Source organism: Corythoichthys intestinalis, chromosome 16 (genome assembly GCF_030265065.1).
Source record: "Corythoichthys intestinalis isolate RoL2023-P3 chromosome 16, ASM3026506v1, whole genome shotgun sequence".
In the NCBI taxonomy this organism is placed as follows: domain Eukaryota; kingdom Metazoa; phylum Chordata; class Actinopteri; order Syngnathiformes; family Syngnathidae; genus Corythoichthys; species Corythoichthys intestinalis.
The window spans coordinates 24076536-24100357 of record NC_080410.1 but is presented as its reverse complement, the minus strand read 5'-3'; the positions used below and the strand labels follow the sequence as shown (position 1 = coordinate 24100357).

General features: G+C 39.8%; 2 protein-coding genes and 1 long non-coding RNA gene across 3 annotated transcripts in view; 2 read left to right on the top strand and 1 right to left on the bottom strand.

The window, feature by feature from the left end:
• svilc (supervillin c) overlaps nt 1-920 on the top strand; it is a 46065-nt gene extending 45145 nt beyond the window's left edge. The window contains exon 33 of the mRNA XM_057861135.1: nt 605-920. Within this exon, the coding sequence (XP_057717118.1) occupies nt 605-643 (39 nt within the window). The 3' untranslated portion in view covers nt 644-920. The remainder of the gene's footprint in view (nt 1-604) is intronic.
• On the bottom strand, nt 548-22854 carry tmem98 (transmembrane protein 98). Its single transcript, XM_057861138.1, has 7 exons — nt 22709-22854; nt 2491-2650; nt 2286-2417; nt 2099-2132; nt 1927-2042; nt 1801-1860; nt 548-1660 (listed from the first exon to the last, which is right to left on the bottom strand). The coding sequence occupies exons 1-7, from the start codon at nt 22728-22730 to the stop codon at nt 1456-1458; spliced, it is 729 nt and encodes a 242-aa protein (XP_057717121.1). The 5' UTR covers nt 22731-22854; the 3' UTR covers nt 548-1455.
• On the top strand, nt 3877-22647 carry LOC130931918 (uncharacterized). The gene is made up of 3 exons (XR_009067332.1): nt 3877-4352; nt 22158-22238; nt 22330-22647. It is a non-coding gene; the product is annotated as an uncharacterized LOC130931918 (long non-coding RNA).
• Nucleotides 22855-23822: the final 968 nt, after the last annotated feature.

Sequence of the window (23822 nt, the reverse complement as noted above, 5' to 3'; positions counted from 1 at the left end):
TTTGTCTGACTCATTTTTGGAACTTTGTGTAAAATAATGATTTAACCCCCCCCCCCCCCCCCCAATTCTTTTTTGTGTTTTTCATTACAGGCAAAATAAATGAAGATATTACTACCAAAGCATTTGTAATTGCAATTATTTTCTGGGAGAAATAGAGCATTATCCGACAGAATTGCAGGGTTTGCCAATACTTTTGGCCCGCACTGTATACACAAGTGGAAAAACACAATTGGTTAAATTCTTACTTGGTTGGTAAATTAATATCGTCCTCCTCATCATTTTAGCTGTTTGGTCCAAAAATGTTCTTAATTTTTAATGTAGATGTATTATTTACTGTTGTAAACATTCCCAAAATGCAATTTGTTCTGTAAAAAGTGAGAAATAACAATCAAATTACCCCACGCTTTAAATTGCCTTACAGGTGCCAGATGGTGGTAAAGCACCACTTTTTTGTTTTTTTTGGACAGGTGATTGACCCCGTCTTATAGCATCTTATGGTTTCAAATAGTGGAAAAAGCGAAGAAAGGTTATTTCCAAGAGACAGAGGAACAAGTAAAAGTTTATTTGAAATATGCAAACTATAATCACTATGATTGCCTTTCAGACTACATTGGAGCTGAAGCAGGAAGACTCGAGCTGCTAAGGAGCTGACTCGCGGCAAAACAAAATATATTTTTGCCAAATGGACAAAATATGGTAAAAGAGAAGTGTATCTTAACTTTATTTATGTACTTTTTCAACAAGAAATGCAGTAAAGCAATCATTTTATCTGTCCACATCACAGGTAAAATATAAGAGAGGATATTTATATATATCTATATATACGTGACAAACTTCTACTGTATGTGGTGCTTGGGTGCTTAGAAAAGGTCATCTAATAAACAATATAGATGATATGAATGGCACATTTTGTGTTACACGTCATCCTTGATTGTCACAAACAACCAATAGTTTTTGCTTTTAGGAAGCAGTCATTTTGGGGCCAGGAAAAAAAGCTACCAACTGTTACCACGGAGACCAATGAGCACATTCGCATAAAGCAGCTTACAACCCACAGGTAGTTCCTCCCTGAGGGTCAAATGTAACAAAAATGTGGCAAGTATTGCCATAACACTGATACATTTTGAACATAAACATGCAAGAAAAATAAAAGTACAGCAAACATGAATAAAAAAAGCATTAAGCTTTGCCGACCCATTTTGGGCCCCTGACCTTTAGTATGGGAAGAAATAGTTGCAGTTTTTCTTCCCAACTCTGACGGTAGATTATCTGACTAAACTTCTTTGAGAGAGTGGATTTAAGACCACTGCGACTACAATGGATTCAGGATTATGACTTTGTTGTGAAAGTAGGGAAAAAAAGTCGATAGTCAATCAATAGGCATTGATTTTTTTTTCTTTGATCGACATTGCTGGTACTGCATTCAAAGTGTTACTAGTAAGTTCTGTCAAGAGTCTAGATGGCGTGCTCTCTCTGGCCCTCGGCCCCGCTGAGGGCGCCGCGTTCTGGCTCTGAGGCCATGGCCGCCTCCCTCAGCACCACCATGTGGTCCTCGGCCGCGTGCAGCGATTGGTCGATCCAGTCCAGGCTGCCTGACATGTGGCAGGCATTGCGTGTGACCAGTACCAAATGGCTGACGGACAGGAGGAGGGCGGTCGCTCTGCGGTGGTGGGGGAAAATATATATAACACAAAAAAAGGTATTTTGAAATACCAGCATAGAAAATTGAATGTAGGCTGGGTTTTCTCTTAATATTGGGGATTTTTGTTCTATAAAGTTGAATTTGCAATGCAGATATACCTGGCATCCAACAATATGGGGTCTAAAGGCGGGTACATGGATCGTACCACATCATCCACCCTGTTCGGAATGAACAACTGTCAGTTAGTGTGTTAGCGGCATGACTAATAGATGAAAAAACATCACCTGGGGCTAATGCGCTTCGCCACAGTGATGATGTCACCTAGGCTGGCTGGTGCTTTGACTTTGGCCCCTGAGCCCATCGTCAGGGCGACCAGTTTCTCCGTCAACGTGTGGCAGATCTACAAAGAAAAGCGAGTTAAGATGCATCCATGACAACAAAGTTTTCTTCCATTACCTTTAGGATAGCGATGCAATGAGAGACCAATCCGCTGTAGAAACATAAGACGACATCATTTAATGACATATGCAGCTTTTATAAGATGGCTGCCGATCTCCCAGTCAAAATTAATTGGACAGATGTCTAGTGCTGTCAATGGCAACCAGTGAGTTAAATGAGTGCCCTATACAAGGTTAAGACATACGAAGCGTCCTCGATCCAGTCTTCATTTTCCAGGATGGCCTCAATGTGTGGGTTGGTGATGACCACGTCGTCCAGCTCCAACTCCGACAGCTCGCTTTGGGTCTCCATGGCGCCAATCAGGTCGACTGTTGGTCTGATGGAACAGGAAATACACATTAATCATTTGTCGGACACAGCTATACCTGATGAATGGTCAGGACGCCCACTTGGAGTCAAAGTGGTGCAGAAGATGGTGTGGGTGGCAGTAGCGGTGACGGCACACCACCACCAGGGCGGCCAAGGATGCTAGGAAGATGGTGGCCAGCACCCCGATGGCCACTATCACCACCGTCTCCATGGTGACAGCCGTGGCTAAAGGTAGTTCATCTGCAGAGGGCACATCAGGTTAAAGAGTTTAATGAGTATTCTGTTCTAGAATGGTGCCTTTTTTTTTAAACAAAAAATTGAGTTTTTTTTTTTTTTTTTTTTTTTTTTTTTTTTGCACATTGCGCAACCTACTCCCTGGTGCCAAACTCTGCTGAGGAATGCTTTAATTCTTTAATCTGATTACTTTTGTGTTATGTGGCCCGTGTCATACGGATCTTTTCTGGGAACAAAACACTCAACTCTCAACAAAAGGCACACTATTTTACATTTAAAAACTCATGTATCCATCAGTTTTACTGTTGCTTTTTTCTTATATATGTTGCAAATGTGATAAATAATGATTTCAGTTATCAATTAAGGACAAATTGTTCATTTTTTGATAATCCCTTCACATCAATTGGTCGGCAGTGAATTACACAGCTCAGAGACAACCATTTCACCTATGGGCAACCTTTCATACACAAATTATGATGATGATTTTTTTTTTTTTTTTTAACCATTTCACTTTCATTTGGCCTTCCCAGTCAAAATGGTTTGGACGTGTCGCCAATTGCACTGAAACATGAGCTTTTACAGTCAGTCTTTCTGGTTTAACTGAACTAGATGTCTAACGCTATCAATGGCATGCAATGTGTTAAATATAATGGATTAAAAAACCGCTTTTGAGAGTTCCTTTGGGCCATACACATGTGTATTTATTTATTAAATTTAGATTTTATAACGTATTAATTTAAAAATATTGTTATCATAAAATACAACAATGATTAACAATTTAAAAAAAAAAACATTATTAAAAAAAAAAAAAAAAAATCCACATTTACTTGCTCTACAAAGGATTTAAGGTCGTAAGTGCCAACTTTTGAATAGCTGTCCACAGTAGTGATCGCTGTCCCTGAAATGATTAAATTCTGCAAAGAAATTTACATGCATATTATTGGAGAATTAATTTAGCTTTGGCTTCTTGCAACATTCCAATGGAATGTTCCATTTAACATTCCAATTCAATGGAATGTTGCAGGAAGCCAAAGCAAAATCAATTCTACTCAAATGCAGGCTGTTTTCTTTCAGTTACAGTAGTTCCAACTGCATTGTATCCTGCATTTCAAAGACAATAGAAGGCACAAAAAGAATAGCAAACATTTAAACTTATTTTCCCAAAACAAGTCCTAAAAACAGAAGTATGACTTACCTTATCATATCACCGCCCAAAACTAAGACAAAAAAAAGTACCCCCTCCTACAGCAGCAACACGAAGGCGGAGACGTCGCCGACATCTCCGAGCAATGAGGACACGTGACGTGAACAATCCTCAGGAGGGTCCGGGCAACGAAAACTTGAGGCACGCACGCGGCTGCTAATGCAGTCACCTTTTTGTTAGTATACAGACTCTTAACGTTAGATGGCGCACGGAGACCACTCTAACCAAAAACCTCATTGACTTAACCAAACTTTGTGTAATTTAAAGCCTGCAAATGCATCTATTTGCATATTGAATATTCACATTCTATATCGTGCGTGATAATACATTTCGAGAATTTTGCCTCTTGGTTAGAAACAACGATTGCCATTAAATCTTGCCAACGAAGAAGAAAATATCCACGTCGGCACCTGTTAGTAACGTCATACACCACCTGAAGTCACACGCTCAAGGCCAAGACAAGTCAACCCATGTAGTTGTCCTGCAGGTAACACAAATAATAAGGTAAGTAATCATATTATAACGTGGAATAGGAATTGGAATAGGTGCCAGCAGGAAAAATTCCTGAATGGTTTTGTTTGTCGAAGGGTGATTTGAACGGCCACCACATGGCATGCTAACGATTTTGTTTTTAACAGTGGTGGATAAAGTACTCACTTTTTTTATTTACTAATGTAAAAGTACGGATACAGGAGAAAAAAAAAAAAAAACTTAAACGCTAGATAACTTCAACCAAGGGCGTAGTAGGTTTGCATAGGGACGGTACGGACATAACCAACTTTTCAGGATGCTGCAGTTTAGTGTTGTATCGGTCGCGAACGATTCGTTCTTTTTGAACGAATTGTTTTGGTGAACGAGACCGAACTAATCATCATCTGCACTGATTCGTTCTATGAAGGTGGTGCTTGTTCGCTGCGTGGGAGGGCGTTGAGCAAGCGGCAGCGTCTTCTGACATCGCAAACGACCAATCAGACGCCAGCCTCATCGCGGGCAGGGGAGGGACCGGAAACAGAATCAGGGCGTTTGTCACTCACGTCCACGTGTGGCCAATAAGCAGCCAGCGTGCAGGCAGAGGGGCAAGACTGAGTTTTGTCACTTCCCGTTCAGTGACTCGGTCCTCCGGTTCCTGACCTAGCTTGCTGCTAACTTGATTTTCCAGTAATGACTATGCGGTGAATGAATCAGAAAATGAAAGGAAATGACTTTGTCACATATTTGTTAACGTGGAGCCTATCAAATGCTGCTCAAACAGACAAAAACACCACACAAATCTAGCGAGCATTGTTTAGAGTAGTACTTTTCTCAACAAACTCGTGACTGCCTATGACGACATACTATCAAATTTACAGTAATTTAAAACACGGGTAGCTACGAGGCAAGCAAAAGCTGAGCTGCGGTCGCGTGACGGCAGTGAAGCGGGCAGAGAACTGTCACTATATGGAGGCTTCATGGCAGCGATATTTACCTCATATGTGCACAGAAAAAAATATTTAGTATGAGCACCATAATACTGATTTGCAATGAAACTGTATATACATGTCAATTTTTTCCCGAGTGTTTTTTTTTTTTTTTTTTCGTGTCAGCGTGTCGGGTGTTGGTTGGTTAGACAAATTATGTCAATCCGTCCATCATGTGCTACTCAAGCGCCCAAAACAACGCACGCAGACACGGGAGATGTCGCAATATGTCTACATTTTTCTTAACAGACGAATGAGAGTAGAAAGGCGACATCGTAAAGAGCTAACAATTATTTCTCGTCAGCATTTGACGATCTGAGATGCGGGGACGACAGGGGAGCTGACAGGATTATTTTATTTATTAATACCAGTGCAAAAAAACAATATGATCACCATAATACTGATTTGCAATGAAACTGTATATACATGTAATTTTTTTCCGAGTGTTTTTTTTTTTTTTTCTTCGTGTCAGGTGTTGGTTGGTTTGACAAATTATGTCAATCCGTCCATCATGTGCTACTCAAACGCCCAAAAACAAAGCACGCGGACACGGGAGATGTCGCAATATGTCTACATTTTTCTTAACAGACTAATGAGAGTAGAAAGGCGACATCGTAAAGAGCAAACAATTATTTCTCGTCAGCATTTGACGATCTGAGATGCGGGGACGACAGGGGAGCTGACCGGATTATTTTATTTATTAATACCAGTGCAAAAATTCAACACGATCATCTTAATACTAAAAAACAAAAATACAACAGAGCGAGATGTAAATATGATGTGTTGGTCGTTCCATATTCAGAAATTAAACTTTCGATGTATTTTTATTTTCGTGACAGCAAACATGCTGTATATGTGATTGTATGTGTGATCAAGAACCTGCTAAAGAAAGTCCGTGCGCCCCCGCCCCCTACTCCCCTCACAAAAGGAAAATGTTTAACCGTGTCCTAAATCGAAATGCAAGCACGAGCCATGACTTTGAGCCCATAGAACTAGGACAGACGACGCGGAAGTTCTCCCTGGCTTTTGCAGCAGCAGGAGGGAGACGAGGCTGTCTGTGAAAGCAGAATGATACCGCCTGTCACTCATTTCTGAAACTACGACGAGTGGTCAATGTGGAAGAGAGGGAGGGACCAAGCAATGTCACTTCCCGTTCAGTTATACTGCGAAGCGGTCTTTGGTGATTCGTTCGGCAACGTCACTTCCCGTTCAGTAACCGAACGATTCGTTTGGGCGGGGAGGGAGATGAGGGGGGCGAACGATTCGTTGAACGATTTGTTTGAACGAATCTTTTTACTGAACGAACCGGAATGGATTCGTTTGCTCAAGTGAACGACAAATCTCGTCACTACTGCAGTTGTCCCTACAAACTTTTAAGCAGCCTTATTTGCATTATATAATGAAATCCGTTATATAGGTTATTTTAATTGTCTTCCCTTATGTTGCAAGGATAGAATTGACTCTACCACTATTAACTGAATTATTTTAATTATGTTTAGACTTACATTTACCCTTTTCATTTGCTGAATTTGGCAGTCCATTTTTATCCCTCATACCCACGTTTGATTGGTTGATGACTTGAATGTTTAGCCCCCCCCCCCCCCCACACACACACACACATTCACAGCCCCGACAAAAATACATGTCGACAACATGCCCCCTCTCCGCCGCCTTCAAAGAGGAGTGATATTATATACCATATTGGCCCGAATATAAGACAGTGTTTTTTGCATTGAAATAACACTGAAAAAGAGGGGGTCGTCTTATATTCGCAGTCTAGACATTATACCCATTCACGACGCCAGATGGTGCTTGATATCATTGAAGCGATGTTCTGTCATGACAGATCTCAGCTACTCTCCCCATTCACGACGCTAGATTGCGCCAGATATCATTGAAGTGATGTTCTGTCATGACAGATCTCAGCTACGCTTTTTAGTTTAACCAGTTTGTATTATTTTATTGCAATATTTTTCATTATTCAGATTTGTTTCAAGACTACAGTTACAGTTAGACTTCACTTTGATGGTTAATGCAGTTATTGCAAATTTGTTGTTTTATCACAATAGATCGGTTTATTTACATTTCAAAAACCATTCATTTCCGAATGTGATTGCACTTTAGTTTACATATTTAAATGTTCAGATATTAAGATTTGAATGAGGCAAAATAATATGCTTTTTCTCTCAAATATATTGTTACAATCATTGTTTCGGATGTACTGTAATTATTTTCTGTATAAAAATTAATTTGATGTTCAAAAAGTCTTTTTTTCAAACTCTTAATCAGGGCCGTCTTATATTCGGGCCAATACAGTATACTGCAAAAAAAAATAAAAAAATTATGGGAACACTAACATAACACTTTGTAGATCTGAATGAATGAAATATTTTTATTAAATACTTTTTCTTTCCATAGTTGAACGTGCTGACAACAAAGTCAGACAAAAATTATCCATGAAAATGAAATGTATCAACCAATGGAGATCCAGATTTGGATTTATACTCAAAATGAAAGTGGGAAAAACACACTACAGACTGATCCAAATTTGATGTAATGTCCTTTAAACAAGTCAAAATGAAGCTTAGTAGTGTGTTTGGCCTCTGAATGCTTGTAAATGGTCTTATACTTGTATAGCGCTTTTTCACCTTTCAAGGCCCTATGACCTCCCTTCAAGGCCTGGGCATGCTCCTGAAGAGGTGGTGGATGTTCTCCTGATGGATTTCCACCCAGATCTGGACCAGCACATCACTAGTTCCTGGACAGTCTGAGGACCAACCTATCGTCCTGTAGGAGATTCCAGGAAACAGGTCGTTACTCCAGGAGAGCCGGACAGGGCAGTAGAAGATCCTTAATTAAACCCTCAGCAGGATCGGTATCCACTCCTTTGTTCAAGGAGGAATAGGATGAACACTGCCAGAGACCTACAAAATGACCTCCAGCAGTCCACTGATGTGAATGTTTCTGACCAAACAATCAGAAATTGGCTCCATGAGGATGGTATGAGGGCCTTACATCCTTTAGAGAGCCATGTGCTCACTGCCAATCACCGTAGAGCTTAAGAGGCATTTGACTTAGACCACCAGAATTTGCAACTATGCCACTGGCTCTGTGCTCTTCACCGATGAAACCAGGTTCAACCTGTTTACATGCGACAGACGTTAAAGGGTCCGGAGATCCCATGGAGAATGTTATGCTGCCTGCATCTTCATTCAGCATGACCGGTGTTGTGTTGGATCAGTGATGGTCAGGGGAGGCATATCCCTCAAAGGACACCTAGACCTCTACAGGTTAGATGATGGCACCCTGACTGCTATTTGGTATCGGGATGAAATCCTTGGACTCATTGTCATAAGATATGCTTGTGCAGTGAGACCTGGGTTCCTCCTGGTCCACGACAATGCCCAACTTCATGTGGCTGTTGTATGCAACAGTTCCTGAAGGAAGAAGGAGTTGATAACATGGACTGGCCCCCACGTTCGCCTGACCTAAATCCAATAGAACACTTCTGGGACATTGTTTTTAGGTCCATCTGGCAGAGCCAGGTTGCTCCTCAGACTGTCCAGGAGCTCAGTGATGCTCTGGTCCAGATCTGGGAGGAGATTCCCTAGGACACCCTCCGTCGTCTCATTAGCAGCATGCCCAGGCGTTGTAGGGAGGCCATCCAGGCACTTTGAAGCCACACACACTACGATGCCTCATTTTTTATTCGTTTACATGAAAGTTGAATCAGCCTGTAGTCCGTTTTTCCACTTTCATTTTGAGTATAACTCCAAATCCAGATCTCCATGGGTTGATACATTTTGATTTTCATTGATAATTTTTGTGTGATTTTGTTGTCAGCACATTCAACTATGGAACAAACAAAATATTTAATAAAAATATTTCATTCATTTATATCTATAATGTGTTAGGTTAGTGTTCGCACTATTTTTTGAGCAGTGTAAATATATTTTTTTATTTTTCGGTCAGCAGCAGCACCCACTATAAGTAATGTAAAAAGACGTCAATGTTATGTAGGTGCGGAACACACCACAAATTTTGCTACTGAAAGTCCAACCTCCATCATAGTTGGCATAATATTAAAGTTAAACTGTGAATTTGCTAATCTGCAAAACTCGAGTCAGAAGCTTGAGAGAGAAGTGTCCTCCTGTATGTGTTTTCTACTGTTAACGTAACTAAACTGAGAAATGTAGTGAACCGAGGTTTACCCCCTTCTCTCCAATTTTCATTTTTATTTTATTATGTGGTCTTAAAGCAATTTTTGTGGGGTTTGGCTGTGCATGTGGGCAAAAGCAGTAGTGTTTTGCCTGAAGGAAGGCTCCATATTTATTTACTTTTGTATGAATATTCCCTGACTAGGATGTTTTTTCAGTTATACTTAATATCTTTAGAGAGACAAAGTTGTGTTGCGTTGTGTGCAGAGTTGAGTTGGATGTGACTGTGATAAACTCAAACACACCCTGCGTTCAAATGCTATATATCGGTAGAAACAGGACAAATTTTTTACCGCATACAAGTAGGAAGGATTGTCTCGAGTGATTTGATCGAGAATTCAGGGTAATTATGATGTTAAAGAGAGAGAATGCATGCACTTTCGACTTAAAAAGCTTTGTTTTGTGACAGCCGTGCTGCCACATTGAATTACACAATAGCGTAATTTTAGCTTGAAATATTTACGTAAAATGAATGATATCTGCCCAGTTTTTTGCTTTCAACCAAGAATCTAAACTGTTCGATGCTCATATCTATAGAAATTCCAGTGATATATGCATTTATTTACGAGCCGCCATGTTGTTTCCATACACATTAGTGTAAGTTTACATTCAAATGATCAGGTAATTTTTGGCCATTGGGCAAAAAAGTAGTAATTTAGACATTTCTGCGTCAATACAAAAAGAATTAGCCTTTTACTTGATTTATTTTATGTAACATTTCAATCTAAAAACGACGAGGGCCAGTTAGCCGCAAGATGTGCCTCCGTGCTGAGGCAATATAAACATCGGAATTCAACCTAAATAAATTGTGATTGTACATAGAAAAATGCAAATTCTGGTTTTATTGAGTAAAATTAAGATTAATCTGCATGCTTTCCTCAACTATTAAGTTTCTGATGTGAAAACTGAGTGATTAATTAGCTGTTGAAAATTTGCAGTAAAAAAAAACAAAAACAACTTGAATGTTAAATATTGCTATTGATCCTGAAAATATAGGTGATTATCTCTGCATTTGGTGATTTTTGTGTATCTAGTGTAAAATTTGAAAATTTTATAGTCACTTTAAGTTTTGCTATACTTGTATAAAAAACTAATTAATCGGGATTTTATTAGGGAACGACTTTGAATTTTTCGATGTTGCTGCTCATGGAGACTCATAAATGCCTAAGGGAGTTGCCTGTTTTGGTTTTAGGTCGCTAGCGGCTTTGGTTTTGGAAATATTTGAATTTTAAAGTTTTTGAAAATAGGCCCCCTACGGATCAGCCCCGCGCCCTATCAACTGATAGTAAAGTCTATGGATAATATGTCGACCGACCGCTAGTTGAATGACACCTTTTTTATATCTTGAGGGGGTCTGTATCGCTTTCACCGGCACTAATTAACTTTGAGGAGGGTGGCAGGAACCCTGCCACACAAAAAAACTACAAATGTGCTGACTGCTTTACGGAATATGTCACTTCCCCCTTTCCCCATTCGTTGTAAAGACGAAAGTCGATAAGAACACTTTCTTGCCAAGATGGCAGAGCGACAAAAGACACACAGTTTTTTTTTCTGAGGAGGGAAAAAAGGCAGGCTACTGGATATACAGAATAAACATTGGCTCGGCTTTCACTCATTGGCGTGACAACCCCTCACCCTCAACCAAACTCTTCAGCGCTGACGAATTCGGGTGGGGGGGGGTGAGCAACACTAAGCCACACGGTAGCTAACCTCATATGCCATTGTTTAGCCAAAACTGGATTCATTACCTTATTACTATTCATTCTTCAAACAGCCGCTGGAAACAAATGTTATTTTATCCATCTGAAGGCGACGGGGAGATTTATTTTTCATTGACTGATGGTTTTACGACACTGTACAGGTGTCCTCATGGGAAATGCAGCACTGGTCCTCATGGGAAACACAGTCTTCCTTAAGGCAAAACACTGCCGCTTTTGTCCACCGGGGTTGCTAAAATCAACCAAAACTAGAGTGTTACCAGTGCTGCTTTAAGTAAAAGTACATGTATCTAAGAAACAAAACACAAAAGTACTTGCTTTACAATTTACAAGGAAAAAGTAAGAGTGTTTTTCTCCCGATACAAAAATGTATTATACTGTACGTGTATATGTATATATGTATGTATATATAATATGTATGTGAACGGTGCTTCCCCCATGACTCAACCCCGGATTAAGCAGTAGATAATGAATAAATATATTTTATATACAGTACTGTGCAAAAGTTTTAGGCAGGTGTGAAAAAATGCTGTAAACTAAGAATGCTTTCAAAAATGGAAGTGCTAATAGTTGATTTTCATCAATTAACAAAATGCAGTGAATGAACAAAACAGAAGCATTTTGTAAATTGATAAAAATAAACAATCATTGTTTATATTTTTGAAAGCATTCTTAGTTTACATCATTTTTTCACACCTGCCTAAAACTTTTGCACAGTACTGTACATTTACACTCATCGGCCACTTTATTAGGTACAACTGTCCAACTGCTCGTTAACACTTAATTTCTAATCAGCCAATCACATGGCGGCAACTCAGTGCTTTTAGGCATGTAGACATGGTTTAAGACAATCTCCTGCAGTTCAAACCGAGCATCAGTATGGGGAAGAAAGGTGATTTGAGTGACTTTGAACGTGGCATGGTTGTTGGTGCCAGAAGGGCTGGTCTGAGTATTTCAGAAACTGCTGATCTACTGGGATTTTCACGCACAACCATCTCTAGGGTTTACAGAGAATGGTCCGAAAAAGAAAAAATATCCAGTGAGCGGCAGTTCTGTGGGTGGAAATGCCTTGTTGATGCCAGAGGTCAGAGGAGAATGGCCAGACTGGTTCGGGCTGATAGAAAGGCAACAGTGACTCAAATATCCACCTGTTACAACCAAGGTAGGCAGAAGAGCATCTCTGAACGGACAGTACGTTGAACTTTGAGGCAGATGGGCTACAGCAGCAGAAGACCACGCCAGGTGCCACTCCTTTCAGCTAAGAACAGGAAACTGAGGCTACAATTTGCACAAGCTCATCGAAATTGGACAATAGAAGATTGGAAAAACGTTGCCTGGTCTGATGAATCTCGATTTCTGCCGCGACATTCGGATGGTAGGGTCAGAATTTGGCGTCAACAACATGAAAGCATGGATCCATCCTGCCTTGTATCAACGGTTCAGGCTGGTGGTGGTGGTGTAATGGTGTGGGGAATATTTTCTTGGCACTCTTTGGGCCCCTTGGTACCAAATGAGCATTGTTGGAACGCCACAGCCTACCTGAGTATTGTTGCTGACCATGTCCATCCCTTTATGACCACAATGTACCCAACTTCTGATGGGTACTTTCAGCAGGATAATGCGCCATGTCATGAAACTGGAATCATCTCAGACTGGTTTCTTGAACATTACAATGAGTTCACTGTACTCAAATGGCCTCCACAGTCACCACATCTCAATCCAATACAGCATCTTTGGGATGTGGTGGAACGGGAGAGTCGCATCATAGATGTGCAGCCGACAAATCTGCACCAACTGTGTGATGCCATCATGTCAATATGGACCAAACTCTCTGAGGAATGCTTCCAGCACCTTGTTGAATCAATGCCACGAAGAATTGAGGCAGTTCTGAAGGCAAAAGGGGGTCCAACCCATTACTAGCATGGTGTACCTAATAAAGTGGCCGGTGAGTGTATACGTACATGCATACATAGAGATTTGAGTATATTCATATTAAAAAACCCAGAAAATTCATTGACTGCTCAGGTTTATTTAAAACTGCAGAATGGAAAAAAACAACCTATAAAATTGACTGCACTGTAAACAAGCTGAACAAGCTCAAAAACTCTAAAACCTAGCTTAATGGTGGATTTCAAGCAACTATCGGGTGCATCCCACCACCTACTGTACAAGAATGTGGTGGTTTTTAATTGGTCAATATCTTGTTCACCTGCCTAATCTTGCTTGTACTCGTGTTACTGCCTCTAGTGCACAGGTACGGTATGGTTGCACGGTGCTTATTGAATGCGGCGGAGTACAAATACGATAGAGTACAGATACCTGCTATAAAATGTAGTGAAGTGAAAGTAAAAAATACCACTTATTCACATATAACATATCACATATTTATACTCAAGTAAAGTACAGATACACAAAAATGTATTTAAGTACAGTAAAGAACTACTTTTACTTTGTTACATTCCACCACTGGTTTTTAAATATATATCATCAATCCAACCTGAAAGCTCTGCATGCGTAACATCTCATGCTCAAAAATAATGCACTCCGTAAGCCATAAGTGTCCATCCATCCTAGATGTGCTGGAGCAAAATATTTATTCGACTATTCAGTACTGTTTGTTGTTTTGCAGAGGTGTACTGCTATAATAACAGATGACTTCAAGGCTGCTAGAAAGCATCACTGTAAAGAAACATCCCCTTCTCTTCCACCGTTGTTTAACTCCCTGTACACTGCTAACTGCACCCACCTAGTTAAGCCTTTAAAGTGTCTGTGACACAAAAAAGCATGTTTATTTCATAATACACGCAGTATTTTATGCTCCTGAATGAAATGGGCCGCTTGGATGTGTGTGGAAGCGATCGCTATATTTATTTTGTTTTTTGAATCCCGCGCCATGAAAATGAGTGACTTCTGGCAGCAGTCTCGAGTTGAGAAAGAGGGCGCTGTGACGAGTACGGAGGAAGGCGTCCTCTTCACTATACAGCCGTACTGTTGTATGAGAAGGACTAAGGATTCAGCTGATTCTGCGGATTAATACGTTTATTTTTCGCATCACGCCAGCCAAATGGCTGCAGAAAAATCTTGCTGTATGAGGGGGAGGCATGTGCGCCTTTTTGGGGTTTCAAAATATTCCCATTCACCGGTGGATATTTGCCAAAACAAGCCCTACTACTGTGGCACCATTGGACTTACGGGGAAGTGAGTAAACATCATTTTTTGTATTATGTCAAATACTGGGGTCATTTTAATATGTAGGTGGCTTGCATTTTGTGGCTGACATGCTCCTTGTTGACTCAGCTGACGACCGGCGGCTTGTCGCACATCCCCCCATCGGGAGAGCACTATACTCGGGTTATTCCCCTCTTCATGTGCCCGGTGTTTGGTCAAATTTTCCGACCGATCAGAAATTGAAACTTTGAGTTAAATATAGCCCCGAATACATCGATTACAAAGTAAATACTACAAATTTTCTTTAAATAAAGGGCTACTTACGTTTGATCATGGATGGGCATGTAAAATACACACTCATACACATTGAGTTATCTGCACAACAACTGCAGCCACCCTCCTCCACTGAGTCTCTCGCTGTTTACGACTTCGCCGTGTTTTGCCATATTCGTGTTGACCATTTGGCAACTACATGCTCCTCTGACGTAAGCTCACCTGTCTGTAGTAGTAGGGGAACGAGCTGTAAATTGCTCTCCGCTGGGCGATATGCTGATCGGCGAAGACAATCGACAACCCAGTCGTCATGTGAAATGATCCGGGCTAGTTATGTGTGATTTTCCGCTTCAAAGACTTTGAAACATCACTCGGTTCGGGTTAGCGTGTCGGCTAGCTGTCACGCCTCTTGGTTTGTTTACATTCTCGGAAGCCGGGGAAGGGAAATGACATAAGCCCGATTTAGGTGGCATAAAATATCGTTCTGGAGGTGTGACAGTAAAGGTGAAGTCGACAGTTTTGACCATTATGGAGTAATTTTGCCATGTCGTCTTGAATAAATGCATTTTTATTATTTCATATTCCATTTAGCACAAGACTATTATTTATCATGACCATGCCATTTATTTAGCTATTGGGGAAAAATACTTGGATAAAAAGAATATCCTGTAAAAATATTGGAGTAGAGAGACTGAAACAATGACATTTTGCGACTCTCTTCGTCGCGTTTTCCTCGTTGTGAATAATTCCCCCTCAATGGGCTGCATACTAAATCAGGTGAAATTGTGACTCCGCTGACGTCATCCACCTGTTGGTGACGCTAGAGCCCTATAATGGTAGGCGTGGCTAACCGGCAGATTAAAACACTAATTTCTTGCCATCTGCGCTTTGCTAAATTGTTGTATATAGTCGAATCGTCTCAAAATATGGTTCTAATTCACATAATAATCATATTTAAGACTTTTTTTTTTCTCCTGTCGTACGCACTTTAAAAGTAACTTTTTGGTGATTAAAACAAAAAAACAAACAAAAAACTTCACATACATCACATTTTGGATAACATGGGCTACAATATTAACATTTGGTATACAATTGTGGCCCTAATGAACCAAAATATGACGACCACATATGTGGAAAGCAGGTGTATATGATAACTATATACTTAATGTTATCACTAATCGTTATAAAAATCTTTTTTATTAGTAATTAAATGTGAAATTGAAATTGAATAAAAATGAATAAACGTCCAGGGCCTTCACAAAGTCTGGACCGTCAGATAGGGGATAGATTTGGGACTAATAATCGCCGCTAGCCCTCCTGGCCAAAATAGATCTGACGTTGAGTAACGTCAGTGGTAGTCAGTGAGTTAAATGAGTGCATAGAGGGTTAATGAACCACTATGAGTTTGCCAAATTGCCAAAATTGAGATAATCCCAATGGATTGTGCTTCCATCATCAAGTGGAAAGTTTCTCTACAAGCAAGCTGATCCTGTCACGTAGAGAGGGCGACAGCCCATCAAATGTTAGCACTCGTTCCCTAGACATGGAGAGGGGGAGAGAGGCCATCAAGATGTAATTGCACTATTTGCTGGCCCGAGTGCTGCAGAAGCGGCTGTCAGTCGAACATCAAAGAAATCCTAGACTTTGGTCCTACTAAGGGGGGTTTCAAGCCAATGTTAGAGTTTCAAATTAGGGTTTCAAAATGGCGCTACAATTTCAAATGAGTGCTACTAAGAGAGAAGACTGTTTTGAAGCAAAGGTTGAGGTTTCAAGACAAAGTTTAAATTAGGGTTTCACTTGCCTGGTATACCAGACTCACCGCTGTTCCAGCGATTGAGTCTGGCGATCGTCTGGCGGATCAAATTCCGAAGACGGAGCAAGCCACAGCAAACAGACAGCGGAGTGGACCAATCAGCGACGGGCAGACGTGACGTTGTTAAAGCGACAAGTGGCAAGCGCGAGAGCCATGTTGACTGTTGTCAATGACTTGTTTCGATGTGTTTTTGGTCATTTAAAACTGGTTTTACCGCGGATTGGAACATATTCTCGGCTCTCCCGTTCGCCATCTGTATTGTTGTAGACACGACTTTCGGCGCTTAAGAGTGACGTTACTCGTTAAGAACACGTCACGTAAATAAACAAATCTGATTGGACGATTGATTTTGTACCTTGCTCGAGAGGCCGTTAATGGGCTGGGTCCCAGACTATTTCTCACAGTGTTTGAAAAATACAGGGAGAATAGTCTGGCTGTGCCTGGCAAGGGTTTCACATGAAGATCTGGGTTTTAAAGGGGTAGCAATTAATTCAAAATTTAGGATAGTAAGGCTACATTTTCAAGTCAAAAAGTGGAAAAGACAATATTATATAGTGAAAAGCAGTAAAATAATTTGATGCTAATATTAACATTCTAATCGATGTTCTCTATTCAAAAGCTGTGCGGATCAAAAATCTGATGGATACTGCCAAATGGGATCTGTTTGTTATTACAGTGCATTATAAACTTTTTTTTTCCAGACCAGTTTGGTAAAACCCTTTTATCTATTTATTTATTTATTTATTTTTGGCCCATCAGTTGAAAACATACAACTATTAACATCAATGGCAGTGAATGTCAACAAACGCATGCTTGTTTGCTATCCTTGTCATTCATCTGCATCAAAGAGTGGACTTGCGATGCACAGGTTGGGTCTTGTTGGAATTTGACCTTTTAGCCAAATTGCCGTAATCACGCCAGCAAACCGCCAGAACCGCGCTAGTGCAATTCCAACTACTAACGCTAGATCCAGGATCACCATATCACAGGTCAACAAAAGATTCCCAAGAAAAAAATGACAACGATTAGTTAAACATTCAGTCTTTAACTCATTTGCTCCCAAAAACGTATAAATACGTTCTATTTTTAATTGTTTCAAGTGTCCCAAAAACGTATTTATACGTTTTTTTTTTCACAAGAGACATCTCTAGGTTCTGATGCAAGTTCGCTCCAAAGCACAGCGCTCAAAATCCATTTTAAAGCAATAAAACTGGCCACTGGAGGGCAGTAGCGCATTTGGTAAGAACTCAAATGAATGGAGAGAAATAGTCAGGAAACTGAAGTTGGAAGAAGTAAGAAGCGTGAGAAAAATGTGGAGAATGATGTAAACACAAGGCACATTCCCCACACAAGTTCCCTAGGTGATTTCTGTTATGAGGTAGTGGTCACTACAAAAGAAAGGTAAAAAAAAATCCTCTTGATGAGACCGACAGGCGGTGATGAGGGAAAAATTAACCCCGTCTGCCGATACTGCCACGGCCACAACAGCGTCATCTCTCAGTTCAATAGCTTAGTTATGTGTAAATAAATTGTTCCTTTGCTATCAAAAGCCCTATTTGTCTTGTTGTTTATGTTATTTTGTAGAAGGAAAACATTATTCAGATGTTTGGGATGTCACAAAAGCAAAAAAAAAAAATAGCTGTGTTAAAGTTATTTTTGAAATGTATGCTTTTACAAAAAGCTCAATTTCTGTTTTTTCCATCAGAAATAGGAAAATTGCTCAAATTAAGCTATTTTCCAATGCTGATATCTAAAAAATGGAAAAAGATATGAACTTTTTTTTTTTCCTGCTGAAAAAAGATAGTCTAATCTTTCCATGTTTATATAGCAATAGAACAGAATTTTCTGTGGGCCTTGCAAAATCAGTCAAAATCCAGTAAAAGGGCTGGGAGCGAAGGGAGTTTCTCCAGTGAAAATGGCTGGGAGTGAATGAGTTAAAAGGCTCTGGTGAGGCGGGCTGTGGTCCGGAAGAAGGGTGTGTTTGGATGTTGTTTAGGGTTATTGTCTGTTGTGGTTTGGGCGGTACTTTTGTCAGGGCAACAAGAGTTGAGGAGTTTGCTAGCCTCAGCACCTTGTGAGTGCTGAGTGTCCAACGGGTTCCTCCATTATCAGATGTTCCTTGTAGGAGGAGAGGATGTCCTTTCATTGTTCCAGACTGTCCATTGTTGGTTACAAGAAGAGCTGATGGTGGGATTTGGTGGTCCAGACGTGGGCTTGTAGATATCTTGGCCATTCCCTGCTTGTCTCGCTCCGTCAGTGTCAATCGCGCTCAGTCAGCTGAATGAACCGCACGTTGGGCTTCCGTAGTCAGCAGGCATCGTGTAGTTGATATCGCCCTTATCCGCCCGTTGTCTTGGCGCTGCAAATTCCAGTCACTCCAACTCCACTCATACTTCAGATATTCTACTTGTTTCCTCAGTTTAAATGCTATTTATTTTATATTGTGTGTGTTAGAGTAATGCAAACAGGCAAACAGTAAATTTGGGAAAGGATACTATTCCATTCAGTCTGTAGTTGGCTATATCACATTTGTTTGAGGTGTCACTTGGAGTGTATGTGTGTTAAAATGGGACATACTGTATGTATAGTGCTGCCTCCATGTTTCTGCGGGTAATTCTATACTAGATTCGCACTCGGATTATGGATTATGGTGATGATGATGGTCCTGGTAGTGAAGCGATATGGGGTGGTGATTGTACAGATGGCAAAATGTCCTTGAGAAAAAAAAAAAAAAAAACTTCAACGGGCTCTAGTCAAAATATTTTTTCCTGCTTCTTTATGCTCGTCATGTCTTTCGGTGGGGCTTAGATCTTCTTAGAAGGAGAGTCTTGCATCCTCTTTTTCTTCTTCTTGGTGTGAAAAGACTGGAAAAAACACTGTTCTTTTGTCATTTCCCTCGGAGATTAAGGGATGTTGTCGTGTGCTTGTAATACAATGGTCTTTTTGATCCCCTTACACTTCGCTGTTTACTGAATGTGTCCAGCTCTGTACGCCTTTATAGGGAGACACTTTCATGATTGAAATGGATGCCTTTCTATGGGGTAGTACATCTGCTCTTGATCAAATTAGGGTTTTAAACCAGGTAATATTGTGCTTTTAATTTAGGATTTTAAACCTGGTTTAGAGTTGAACGTCAAGATTCCAAATGCACATTGGGGTTTCAAAGTATCATTCGATCTCGACGTTAGATATTTAAATTTGGGTTTACAAACCCAGATGAAATAAATGGCATTTCAAATTGGGGTTTAAATTTCTATTTAGGGGCTTAAATTAAGTTTAGTGTTTTAAATTAGAGGTTAATCCTAAGAGTAGGGTTCATTAAACTATTTGAATTCAAGGTTTTTAAAATGAAGCGCAGGCTATTTTTAAAAACTTCAAATTAGGGTTTTGAATTTTAAATTCAAGAGAACGTTTCAAACTGTTTCCAAGCCAGTATTTTGCTTTGAAACAAGGGTTTTGAAAAAGATTTTGGGTTTCATGATAGGGTTTCAAGTAAAGGTAAGGATTCTAAATTTAAGTTTTTAGCAACAGTTTTGCTTTCAAACAAAATGTGTATTTAATACTTTTCTAATAACTCTCTCGTTCCCTCCCTACATTTTCATTGAACTGAGTGAAAATAGGATTAGTGGCTTCTCCGTTGCTTATCTGCGCATCGCCTGTCTTTCCTCTCCTCAGATTCTTGTCCTAATCTCTGAGCGCGCGAGATCTCGATGGATCTGACGCCCGTATGGAAAATTGCAGCATTCGCATTTCTCACGCAGCTCATCCAATCATGCTGAATTAACAGAGTTCATCTGCTGGTCGTGTGCTCCTCTGATCTTAATTTTCATTTTTGTCAACCTGTCTGCTTCAAGCAGTTGCTAGTTCCATTGCTTTTGCTAACTAAAGCAAAACCATATTATTAGTCTTTTAGATGGATTAAAGCTAACCCCTAGCCCTTTACATATAGTGATAATGCAATTGAATTCAATGTAAAGAATGTAAACATTTATGCATGATGATTGTGGCTTAATTTCTTCAACATTTATTTTGCTAATTCTGAGAAGTGATCAGCAATAGTTGCAGGCAAATTGTGTTCGGCAACAAATTGGCAGAATGAAATCTCTGCTTTCGTCACAGCATAGCTTTTATTTTGCAGACTGTTGTTGATCTTACTTTAAAAAAGTAATTAATTAAAGTTACAAATGACTTCTCCCAAAAAGTAATTGAGTTAGTAACTCAGTTACCTGAATGTAAGAGTAATTAGTTACTTGGCAAAGTAACTGGTGTTACCTTTCATGTTTTTTTTTTCATTTTTTTTTCATTAAAAAAAAAAAAACGAACAGAGGGAAAAAAATGTAATGCACGAAAAATGTACAGATTTTGAATGTACGTACACATTTTAAAATCAGCGCTCACTTGTACAAATTGCGCCGAAACGTACAACATGACAGGTATGCCTAAGTGACTCTGCAAACTGTAATACTGTAATAAATAAAAATATGCCTCTAGTGTGACTACTGTTATAGTGTTCATCTATATTTGCTGCTGCACCATTTGTGTTCAAATATCTATCTCCAAAATGCTAACACACGCCCTATCAAGCCTCGCTCTAGAAATACAATCGTCATCCTAGCCAGGCACATCCATCAAAAACTCTCTAATCTCTATCATCTCCTTCTACTACCGCCTTGATTGCGTCGCCTTGGCCTCTAATCCCACCAAAGCGGCGCACTTCCACCGCCATAGCGTTTTCTTTGCTCTGGTGATCAAGTCTAGCTTTTTGATTGATGTCGTCTTTAAAAATGCATTAGTTTGAGCTCCTTTGGGGAGCATTTATCTGCATACAGTGCCAGTGGCCTTGCAACACCCACCAGTGACCCTCCACTAAATAAGGCATGCAAGCGTACACGCACGCATTTGCTAGAGCAGGCACACACATGTAAAACGGCAAGTGCTAGTTAAGTTACAGACTATACAATTACAATGCAAAGCAGAACACTGTGCGTGTGTGAGGTAAGGCTGCAAGGATTAACTGACAACTAGTCGATCATCAAATTAATCAACTATTTTGATAATCGATTAATTAATAACTTTGTTGAGATAAAAATTTTCCCATTGTTTATTTTTTTATCTCTTACGACTAAATATGCTCTTTTGTTATTTATTAAATTTTAAAAAAAAAATAATAATAATTTATTTGGTATTTTTAAACATTTTAATTTAAAAAAAGGGGGGAAAAAAACGGAAAAAATCTTTTTGTGTATAAACAACAAAGAGAAAAAACTGAAAATATTATTTGATTTATTTCATCCTTTATAAAAGAAGACTGATTATATTCTAATTAATCAAAATCAGATATTTCAAACATTCGCTTATGCTCGAATTCTGGTAGATTTAAAATATTTTCTCAACTTTTTTTCCCCAAAGCTCATTTCCAACTGAAGAGTTAAGCCCAGAGTATTTAACTGTAAAAAACTAAATAAAACATGATTAAGTATGACCTGATTAATCGAGTAATTGCAAAAATAATCAGTGATCATTCATCTCTCAAAATAATTGTTATGGAAGCCTTTGTGTGAGCATAACTTTCCTTCCTCCTTAGGAGTTTCCCAATCACCAACATGTTTTCCAGGTTGCTGCCATCATTTTGCAGCACTCACTGAAGTCTTATGTCTTTACAGGTGGAGGAGCACCAAAGAGCTAAGGAGGAACAGGCAGTGGCAGAGGACATGAGCAGAATAAGGGGGGAAACTGTATAAATGGTAAGTTACATTTCTACGCAATGAGTTCATGAACAGGCGCACACAAAGAGGGGTGTGGGAGTAAATGAGTTAACCTAGCTTGTATTTTCAGCGGCACGCAAGGCCGTCACACTTAATGACTCAGAGTAGGAGGAAGAGTCCAAGTGTTGTGAAGAGTCTGCGAAAAGCCCATCAATCATAGCCCAGTCACAGCTTCAGAACTACTGGTGCAAAATCCCTGCAGAGAAGCTCTACAAATTAGCATCCTGTCTCTAGTGAATACGTGGCTCATAAATCATTGGAGATGATTGCCCTGCATCAAAGTATCCTTACTGCGGGTATCACAGCAAGTGGTCAATGAAAGTCATGTTGGGCTAAAGCACCCTAATTGACAATTGGTGCTAATTAGCCTTGAAATTCTAAATTAGCATTTAGCGGTAAACTATGACTCGGCAGAATCCAAACAATCATTTCATGGCAAAACCCCTTACCATCTCCAACCTTGGAATGCATTTCATGTTGTAGCCTCCATTTAGTGTGCGGGGGGAAAGCCTCTGTTTTTCTCTCCTCTGCTCTTCGCCCACTCTTGCTGCGAAGTGGTGGAGAGTTCAAACAAAACGGCGTTCCACTCGGGGCCCAGCAACGCCCACACTTGGTTCTGCGCAAACGGCGAGCACACGTGGACATCATCATCATGGAGGCATAGTCATGACTCAGCATTCTGTAAAAACCTCTCTCCTGCTAATGGAAATAGTAAAGGTAGCGCATAAGTCATTGGTAAGTGTAAGGGCCCGAATCTATGCGAGCTAGCATGCTGTCAAATATAATATTACATTCCAAGGACTAGTTGTGTCTCGATGAGTAGTTCTTAATCTTAACCTGGGTTCGATTGAACCCCAGGTGTTCGGTGAGTAAGTCTAAGGGGTTCGGTGAATGTTAAGACACACAGGGCCCTCTTTTCATACTGATTAAAGGCCAAGTATCGTTTTAGACTAGGTTTTGGACTGGGTTGCCTCCAATTTACAGGTTTTATTCCATTTCTTTCAACTTCTAGCCCAATATAAATGGGATGAGTAACTGATTTCCTCTGTGGAAGGTTGACTTACATTTGAGATGGGGAAGTATAAAAGACCTACAAGCAGCATGCACTGCGCAGATAAAAACAAAAAACAAAAAAAAAACAAAAAAACATTTTCGTTACATTTTACGCCAAGAAAATGTATATGATGCAAAGATGTGACCATAAAATGAGAATGCAGACATGATGAACAACCACAATGGGGGTATATTAAACTCCCATATGACACATTAAAGCTGTTCAGACCATAAGGACACTCAGATTCTTGTTACTCATGTCTAAGCAGCTGTATAAGACAGGTTAAAAGTAAAATAAATAAAATAAGAACGTAGACAAAAAAAAAAATAATTTACCAATGTGAAAATTAACTGTAAAACACCATTTACTTGTAGTAAATTTGAAATTTGAATACATTTCAATGGGAATTTGCTTGCTAGTTTAGGTATATTGGTTTTCATTGTGGAAAAAAATAAAGCTTCATTATTAAATTCTGAAGGGTTCAGTGAAGACACATGAGAAATGTGTGG